Raw genomic sequence first — 10,262 nt, forward strand, 5'->3', positions numbered from 1 at the left:
CCTTGTTCATTTTATTTTAGTTAGCCCTGAAACTGTAAAAAGGAGCAGAAAACTGTGGTGATTAAAGTGCTCAGTGAATTGTGTGAGGAAACCTGATCAACTGCATAGAAAACCTTTCCAAAATTGATCTGCCGAGTCATCGGCATGGATCTTACTGCTAGTATTTTTAGTCGACTTATCTGGTTGGGGCTTTTTACCACTGTTCCACCAGCATTAAATTCAAAAGGAATTGAAATTTCTTCTTCTTTATCGCCCAGTAGCGGTGTTCCCACCGACGGTGGCACCCGCAGGCCGGGTGCAGGGCCCATCCCGACCCAGCGGGAAGCGCGGGCTGTGCCAGCCAAGTTTCCCCACGCTCACTGACTGTGCTCAGTGCCACGGCAGCACCGGGCAACAGCCGAACGTGCTTTGGCCCGCCCGAGCCCCGTCCCTCGCAGCGCAGGGAAAGTAAAACTTATTAATGCTTTTTCTCTTCCCTCAGCAGCCGCGCCAGCGCGCAGGCGCCGCCCCCGCCCCGCTGGGCGAGGGCGCCTGCGCAGAGCGACGCGGCCGCCTTCGCCGTGGGGCCGTGCCGCTGGAGGCCGCGGGCTGGAGCGGGCCCGCCGTCCGGGTGAGTGAGGGCCGGCGGCCGGCTCCGCCTTCCCTGCGGCAGGTCCCCCCACCCCCGGTTCCTCGGCGTGGCCGCTCCCCGCGCCGGGCGGTTCGTGCCGGCGGGGAAGTGGGACCCCCGCGAAATGGCGCGTCCTCGCTTGCTGGGCGTTCTGGCCGCCCCGCCGGGCGGGCTGTGGGGGGAGAAGCGGGGTTGGCCGCTGTGGCGGGGGGAGAGCGTGTGCGGGGCTCCGGCAGCCCGGCGGTGCTGGGGGAGGGGGGTTTGGGGAGGCGGGGAGGGGTGAGCTGCCGCCAGGAGCGGGACCCGTGACAGCGGTGAGAGGGCGGCCGATCGGGAGATGCGAGGGATCTAACTGCAACGAGAAGCGTTCATTTTAAAAATTTTAAAACTTCCTATGTTTTCCTGTCCCCGGGTGCTTGCCAGGCGGGGTGAGGGGCGTGCTGCTGTAACGGCCGCGCAGAGACCCCCTAGGGATGCTTGAGGGCCTTCCAGCTCTCAGTAAGCCTTTTCCTTGTTTGCAGAGCAAGGATGAGTCTGTTTGGATCGACATCAGGGTTTGGGACTGGAGGTACCAGCATGTTTGGAAGTACGACTGCAGATAACCATAATCCAATGAAGGTAGGTGTGTTAGTCTCTGGGAGCCACTGTTCTGCTGTGTTTTCATGTGTCACAGCAGTACCTACTGACTCACCCTATAGAAGTAATAGGATCTCAGTGCACGGTTTTCAAATGTGGATAATTTTGTTCTGTCTTCTGTGGGTTGTAGGATATTGAAGTAACATCTCCACCTGATGACAGCATATCTTGTTTAGCATTTAGTCCACCAACATTGCCGGGAAATTTCCTCATTGCAGGGTCATGGGCGAATGATGTAAGTACTCACAATCAGACCTATAGCTGAATAAGGGGGAGCATTGGTGTCAGCGCTGCAAAATGTGATCCTAAAAACTTGTGCCAGGACACCTGAAAAATGTTTCCCTTTGCAGAACCGCAGAACTTGTGTCTGGTGCCAGGGCACTAAGTTTGACACAGCTGAGCTGCTTCAACTGAGGAATTCAGTTGTGATCTCCAGATAAGCTATTCCTCTGACTCTGTGTTACGAGCTTCAGCTTGCAATGTGAAGTCAGTGTTTTCCTTGTTAGATTGTTATTACTTTGATTTTTCTTACTTGGTTTTAGCTTAATTTTCTTATACAGTTAGGCTGACATAGTTATGCTTTCCCAGTGAAAGAACTGTGACTGTAATGGTAAATCCTCCAGTTTTTGAAGTGTGTTTGGATTGAAGGGTGAGATCCCAACTGGCACAGACAGGGAGGGAAGACAATGTGAGCACATTTTTTAACTGCTCTGTTTGGTCTGTTGGCTGTTAGCCTGCAGCAGGCAGCTTCTTTCTAGCTGACAGTTAAGGGCTCTCCAGGAGAGCACTGGGAGGTGTTACGTGGTCATAAGGTACGTCTGAGTTGGGGTTGAGTTGTGGCTGTACAGGTAAGAGCAACGTAATCAGAGAAAATAAGGTTTCACTAGTTCTGAAAAAAGCTTGGTGTTTATAATGATACTTTTAATTGGATAAGCTAAGGCTGGGGTCCTCAAGGTGAGAAGTCTTTTCAGTTCTCAGTGTTAATATGCTGTGTCTGTATACACTTCTCCTGTTGCAGGTTCGCTGCTGGGAAGTTCAGGATAATGGACAGACAATTCCAAAGGCTCAGCAGATGCACACAGGGCCTGTACTAGATGGCTGCTGGAGTGATGTATGTTCTTATTAAAAAAAATAAACAATTTTTACCAAAACACTAAATAAATTGGCATGTGGTTTCCAGACAAAGTGCCATATGTAGATGCAGTGTGTGATTATTGTATGGATTTACGTTACTGTAAATATGTGCTAAGCATGTCCTAATAGAATAACATGAGTGTAAGGGTAAAAGTGAGTTTAAAACTAAGAATGTATTTAAAGCTAGATAATAGCTAGCATGGTTTTCTCTTTTATGACATACAGTTGTAAATAAGTTTCTATTTTTGTGTTTCTTCTCTGTCTTGTAATCCCTATATATGTTACATTAATGTTACGCTATTACTAGAAGAGAATAAGACTTGACAGTTTTCTAATAGGTACTGCATGATCGAGCTATTTAATCTGTTGGCCTTATTCTTGTTTTTTTAGGATGGGAGTAAAGTATTTACTGCTTCCTGTGATAAAACTGCCAAAATGTGGGATCTCAACAGTAATCAAGCTATTCAGATTGCACAAGTAAGCCCCAAGCTATTTGGTGATTTTTTTTTTTTTTTCCTTTTCTGTTTTTATTAAAAGCTACCTTTATTAGCAAATTAAGCAAACGTTTAGTGTTTCTGAAGTAGATCCTGCTATATGAAGAAGAGGCTGTAGGGTGCTTTTTACATTTTTGAGGTAATGAAGTGCACATGAATAGGGAGACCTGCAATCAAAGTGATTTGAATAACCTGTGCAGCTGTTTCCTCTTATTTTACTTGAGAGCTCTTTCCATTGCTGCCGTTGTCTCACTAAGTCCCTGTCTTGGTTTAAACCCAGCTGGCAGCCAAACACCACGCAGCCCCTCACTCACCTTCCCCTGCCCCAGGGGTTGGGGGAGAGAATTGGAGGGACAGAGGTAAGGAGACTCATAGGTTGAGATGAAAACAAGTTAGTGTTTGAAATAAAATAAAAATAATAATGATAATAATAATAATAGAAAATACAAACGAATAATGTGCAGTGCAGTTGTTTACCACCCACTGACCGATGCCCAGCCTGCTCCTGGCTAGCGATCCCAGAGAAGCAAGAATCATGAAACTGCAATCCTGAAAGCGAGAGGGAGCTTCCCAGTCAACCCTTACCTGTACGCTGAGCACGACATTAGATGATGTGGAATATTCCCTTGGCCAGTTCGGGTCCGTTGTTCTGGCTGTGCTCCCTTCCAGCTGCTTGTGTACTTGTGCACTAGCAGGACATGGGAAATTGTAAAGTCCTTGTTTTTGAAGCAACAACTGAAAACATCAGTGCGTTATCAACATTCTTCTCATACCAAATCCCATACTGAATCCAAAATTCTAGCTACTAAGAAGAAAAAAAAATTAGCTCTATCCCAGTGGAAGGCAGGGCAGTCACCTTGCTGCATTAATGGGGAAAAAAAATTTAAGAAATCATTGATTCCACTTTCACAAATACCGCCTTTCTGCTGCAGCAGTAACATGGATTATAATTTGCATTCTTAATTTAGAAGTGAGTGTCTGTTGACAGAATATGTAGTTACGGTGACTAAAATGAGTTAGCAGTTATACAAGTTGGGAGTGAGTCCTTTTAATGATTGCTTCTTGTAGCTTACTTGAGGTCATAAAGTTCAGATTCTCAGCCTTGTAAAATCTTGTTGGTGTAATTAACATAGGCCTTTCTTCCATACCTGTTGTCAGAAGCTGGGTTTTTTTTATGCATTTAGTATAGTAAGTTATTTATTGCAAAGCGTTGATTTTTGGCATAAGGGATAATATCCTTTACAAATAACTAGAAAGTCATGCTGTTCGTAATTTGTATTTCTGCTGTGACCATCTTCCTGTATAGGGTGACGATTGTAGTTCTTTGTGTCAGGAACCATTTTTTTCTTATGTGAGTGATTTTTACAGCACTCGCTACACAACACAAGGTCATGACCAACCCTTATCCTAACTACTGTGACTAAAATATTGAATCACTTTTCTTAGATGGATAAGAAGTATGAATGCATACAAAAAATAGGAGGAGCATAAACAAGGAATATGAACTGTTATCTTAGCAAATGTGTGTGTATTTGTCCTTTTTTCCTTCAGCATGATGCTCCTGTGAAGACTATCCATTGGATTAAAGCACCAAATTATAGTTGTTTGATGACAGGAAGCTGGGATAAAACTTTGAAGGTATGATTTTTAGGTGAACAAATGGACACAAAGCATGCTTGTAATCTGTGTATGAAAATATTTATGTGAAGTGAAAATATTTTATTAAACACTAATACAAAGAAACAGATTAGTGTAGTAGCCTCACTTCACAGAGAGTTGCAGTATTCTGACTACAGTCAAGAATGAATCAACTAGGTACCAATTGCATTCTCTCTACTGAAGTAATTTAAATGGTGTATCCTCAACTCCAGGTGTAAGTTTGTTCATTTCTCTGTTTTTGTCAGTTCTGGGATACCCGTTCACCAACACCTATGATGACATTGCAGCTCCCTGAAAGATGTTATTGTGCAGATGTGGTAAGCCGTGATGTACGGTAAACTAGTGTCAGCTAGATGACTGGGAGTATGAATAAACTGGCTGTCTTGAGGCGTCTGAAGGTTAACACTAAACACCAGCTGTTAGCATAGAATCATAGAATAGTATTCAGTCTCTGTGATTTTAGCAATAAAACAGAAATTGATCTTAATCAAGCTCTAGAAAGTCGGTATTTGCATCATCCAAAACACGCTTAGTGACTTTTTAACAACACAAAGCCAAATCAGCACTAGGACTGACCTACCCTCATTTCTGGATGAGTTTGCATACAAGTTTGTTTGAGATATGCCTACAAATTAACTTTGTTCTTTCTCTTCTTTCCTTTTTCCCTCCCTCTATTTGCCCCAGATCATAGTCTAATTCCTTTAACTTCTTCAGGGATTTCTGTGAAATAATAAATAGAATTCTCTGCCATGCTATTAACACAAGTGTGTCTCTTCCAACCTGTTTGTACAACCATATCCAGGTTCATCCTATGGCTGTTGTGGCCACTGCAGAAAGGGGTTTGATAGTTTATCAGCTAGAGAATCAACCGTCTGAATTCAGAAGAATAGAATCTCCTCTTAAGCACCAGGTAAATGATTATCTTTATTGCAAGTGTATTTATAGAGATGATTGAAAATCTGGGTTTGCCTTTTTTTGGTAAAAACAGTGTTTCAAAGCCAGAGTACTTTATTTTCTTATGGCATATGTCCTGGTTTGCCACTGATCTATTGCTGGTCTTTGTAAGAATTTAGAAATGTGAATACTGTGGCCCAAATTCTCAATAGAATTTGACCTATCTCTTGACCTTGTTTGTGTTTTCACTTTACTTTGCGTTGATGTATATGATGTTTTGTGTCCCATGGAAAACAGACGGCTTTGAGAATAAATCTGGCCCTCAGGCCTATGCCTGAAATCCTCTATCTTTCTCAAATGTAGCATCGCTGTGTTGCTATTTTTAAAGACAAAGTGAATAAACCTACTGGATTTGCCCTTGGAAGTATCGAAGGAAGAGTAGCTATTCATTATATCAACCCCCCAAATCCGTAAGTACCATTTAAGAAGCATCCTTTCTTTATTGCTCAGTTTACAATGAGGAAGGTAAAAAGACTTTTTTTTTTCCTCACAGTGCAAAAGATAATTTCACTTTTAAATGTCATCGCTCCAATGGAACAAACACATCAGCACCTCAGGATATCTATGCTGTAAGTATTCAGCATAAACCATAGATCATTTATACAGGACAATTACACTCTTAATGTAAAATTGGCTATGAGTTGTTTGTTCTCTTTGATCTTGACCTTGCCTAAATCTATCTTAGAGATATATTTAAAGACCAGTCGTAGTCGTACATTAAGAGGAAAGACATTTTTGTACTTCCCTTAAATCCAGATCAGCCATTAATTAAATCATCTCGGTGGAAATGATGCTTTTGCTGATACTGAAGCAATATTTTATATATTTGGGTAATTGGATTATGCATTGAATTTTTAGGTACTACAGAAAAGAAGATGCTTTCCTTGTTGCTTTGGTGAGGTGGTTTGTGGGTTTTTTTTTTTTTTTTTTTTTTTGGTTTTGTTTTTTTTGTTTCCAGAGAACACATCTGAAAACATTAAAAAAAAAAAACCACAAACAAATAAAACCAAACCCAAACAAACAAAAAACCAAACCCAAACAAACAAAAAACCAAACCCAAACAAACAAAAAACCAAACCCAAACAAACAAAAAACCAGCCCTATATCTAGTTGAAAACAATGTTTCATGTGTATTTACTGTCTCGGGATTCAAGATGTGTTGTGAATGTTCTCACATGTGATGTTTTACATGGTATTTTTTACGATTCTGCAGGTAAATGGAATAGCATTTCACCCTGTCCATGGTACTCTTGCAACAGTAGGATCTGATGGTAGATTCAGCTTTTGGGATAAAGATGCACGAACAAAGCTAAAAACATCAGAACAACTTGACCAGCCGATATCTGCTTGTTGTTTTAACCATAATGGCAATATATTTGCATATGCTTCAAGTTATGATTGGTCAAAGGTAAGAAAGGTTGTGACTCCTTCATAGTTGACAACTAAGACTATTCTTTTCACATGAGGCTTTCACTGTTCTTTATAAATAGTAGCTGAGTCTAATTTTACAAACGTGCAAGAGAATTTACAATGGTCTGCATTTTAGACATTTTTATGAAATTTAACACTGAAGCAGTGCGTTTGGTTTTTAGCTTCAGTTGGATAGGGTTGCTAAACAATGCTATTTTGCAAATGTGGATGAGCAACATGTAAGTTACATGCTTCAGAAGTTATTCTGGTTGCTCACATGTATTCTGCTGTGGAGAGTGTCATGGGGCAATGTGGCACCCTAACAAGTTGCTACAGATCTCTTTGAAATGCACATCTCTGTTGCTCGGGCAGATTCTCTTTAACTTAACTTTAAAAAAAGCTGTGACTCTGGTTATGAACACTTAAACGAGTGCTTGACTGTCATGTACTAAATTTCCAGTACCATTCAGTGCAGCTTACTGATAGCACTTAAATTTATGTATTTCTCTTCCAAACTTGACTCAACAATAAATCTCAACAAGAGAATCACAACAAACCATAATATTTGAAGAATCAATGCGGCTTAATAGTTTTAAGAGGAGGGGTAACCAGGTTGAAATGTAACTGATTTCAATAGAACAGCAACTTTTAATTAAAGTATTACTTTCCTGTTATAACTAGTGCTTTTAAATTTGAGGATAACGTTCTTTGTGATTTTAACTGAAATGAATGCAGAAATCGCACAGATGAGCTTGACTGTATGCCACAGAGAGCAACGTTTGAATTTACTGCATTGTATCTAGGCTTCTGGATGCTGCCCACAGTAAGATAACTTTGTTAGATGCTAGGGCAGATGAATTCTTCTGTTCTTGAGTGCTTGGGTAGACTGCAATGGTAGATATGTACCGAGGTTCTTTCAGATCTGTAAATCAATATTAAGTAGTAAAACCAGTAGGCAGTAAATTTTCTTTCCAGAACCATTTCTGTCAAGCGGAGTTGGTAATTTTCAAGTTGTGCGTTGGACTTTAATAGCTTCATTAGTGTCTACTCTCCCTGATTTGAATACTGGCATATTGAGTCAGTAATGTGTATGCAAATAATGTCAATATCCAAAATAGTATATTTGCATTTGTAATTGGGGAACAGATATTTTTGCAGTTGCCTGTGGAACTTGGGCTTCGCTTTGAAAAAATGTGACCTTATTTTATCTAAAAGGTAGATACTATAAAGTGAAATTGGGTGGCCATTAAAGTTTTAGTTTCTTCTCTGCTTGGAATGACATTTTAAAGCAAAATCATATTGAGCTCTTATGCTGCATCTGTAAAGTAGACCTTAGGGATATGTGTTTATTTTTTTATACCTTAAAAATGGATAAATGTCCCTTAAATTTTACTCTCTATATACAAGTCTTGTAATTATTTGTTACAGTAACCTGTTTCTAATCCACCAGTGTTGTCCAATACCTGGTCTTAAAGAGTTTAAGATTAAATCTTAATAAACCAAACTAATGGAATATTCATATTCTTACATTTTAAGATAATGCTGTTGTTATTTCTTCTTTGAAGAGAGTAAATACAGATTCCTTTTCTTCTTAGGGTCATGAATTTTATAATCCACAAAAGAAAAACTACATTTTTCTGCGAAATGCAGCAGAAGAGTTAAAGCCTAGGAATAAGAAGTAGTGAGTATGAGTCTGACTTCTGTTACTCTACTGTGTTTCTGCCATTCCTGCCTCTATTACACTGCTCTTCTGCCATTTGCGCCCTATTGCACCACGGTTCCGTCAACTTTGGATCGCTAACATTTAGCAGGAACTGTAAAAATTAACCTTAAATGCATTCTGACTTGCTGGAGTACGTTTTTTCAAATTAGATACTCTGATGTGTGTGAGAAAGAGAGGCTAGTATTCACATGACTTAATCACTGTCTGTTCCACAGCAATAATGAAATTGCAGCAAAATCTAAATTGAGGTAGATATTCCCGCTTATACGTGCAACCGTTTGTATCTATGGATTTATTTTATTAGTACTACATTAAAATATGTTAACTATAATAGTTCTGGAGAAGTTGTATAAATACTGTATTTTTTGTAGGTACCTGAAGAATTGCAAGTAATTCTTCTCAAAGGAAGCTTGTTATTGCTTATTATTCAGGGGTTCTTTCATTGCTTTCTGATTTTCAAAATGGAAATATTGTCTACTGTATGCTAGGAAGAAATGCATTGCAAATTGTTTTCCCTCATTTTTTGGATTAATTTAGTAGGTATGTAAGTGGCCAACAGCAGTGACAGAAACTCGAGACAGAAGATGGGCACAGTGCAAATTCTACGTTAGTTTTTTCTTACACTCCAGCAATGGAGGTGACTTTGAGCCAGCTGTACTCATGCTTATTCTAGTCCAAAGGAGAAAATGTCAGTTGTGCCAAGTGGTATGTAGTTCAGTAATATGAGGAAACCATGAAAGGGTTTGTTTTGTTCATGACCAAACCAATGTGTGCAAAATACATGTGGCCTAAACTGCTTTAAAACTGACACCTTTTAGAGTTAAAAGTTGGTTCCTTTGCATCTCTCCTAACATGTTTCTGTCCCTTAACAGGGGTTTCTGGACTGAAAAAAAAAAAAAGTACTCATTTTTGTATTAACTAGAAAATTGTGCTGGTGTGTTTCATCCTGATCAAAAATGCTGTGAAACAAAACAAGAGGGTCTCTTTCTGACTTGAATTTACCACTGTTTACTTTTAACTAGCCAGTTGTATACATGCCAAAGTTTTCTTTTTAGAAGTGAATGCTTATTATTCCTGTTTAACTGTTGTTTGTTTGATAATGACTAAATAAAAATGGGGGGTGGGGGAGCACATGTATAGACGTATCTGTCATAATGTACAAATTCTCTGTAAAACTGTATGTTGTAACACTTATGGATTCATGCTAAGTTTCAAATAAAATTTTTACTAAATACTTTTTTATATTCAAAAGTTCTATATACAATAACATGGACAAGATGGTGTGTTTGACTTCCAAAAGCAGCTTCTTGTCCTTTCGCTGTAATTCAGATACGTTTTCTGAAACTACTTTTCCCCCAGCTGCTTGAGCTGGAAATCTAATGCTTTTTTCCAGTTGCTCTTTCATTATGAATGTTTCTTGTGGTTTTGCGTCCAAGAATTAAGAGGACTACTACGAAAGGCCTTTTGTTTTATAAGAATGAATCAAGTTCCTTGCTATCTCAACAGCCAAACACCTGACAATTTGTCTTTAGTACAAATGAATCGTACTATCTTTAAACCCTCCAGAGCCTTTACTATAGGTCCTTTAACTTCAGACTCTTCTCTTTAGGGTGTTCATCAGTTTTTGTTGGGTGTGTATTTC

The 10,262-nt window shown here is 39.8% G+C and overlaps 1 protein-coding gene across 1 annotated transcript; it reads left to right on the plus strand.

Moving 5' to 3' along the window:
- Nucleotides 1-509: 509 nt before the first annotated feature.
- Nucleotides 510-9,854, plus strand: LOC116959024 (mRNA export factor). Its single transcript, XM_042801023.1, has 12 exons — nt 510-610; nt 1,132-1,228; nt 1,377-1,481; nt 2,265-2,357; nt 2,771-2,857; nt 4,426-4,512; nt 4,779-4,850; nt 5,336-5,443; nt 5,791-5,897; nt 5,981-6,056; nt 6,701-6,895; nt 8,493-9,854. The coding sequence occupies exons 2-12, from the start codon at nt 1,139-1,141 to the stop codon at nt 8,577-8,579; spliced, it is 1,107 nt and encodes a 368-aa protein (XP_042656957.1). The 5' UTR covers nt 510-610; nt 1,132-1,138; the 3' UTR covers nt 8,580-9,854.
- The last annotated feature ends 408 nt before the right edge of the window (nt 9,855-10,262 follow it).

The sequence above is a fragment of the Tyto alba genome, unplaced genomic scaffold, assembly GCF_018691265.1.
Source record: "Tyto alba isolate M040663 unplaced genomic scaffold, T.alba_DEE_v4.0 Super-Scaffold_33, whole genome shotgun sequence".
NCBI classification, from domain to species: domain Eukaryota; kingdom Metazoa; phylum Chordata; class Aves; order Strigiformes; family Tytonidae; genus Tyto; species Tyto alba.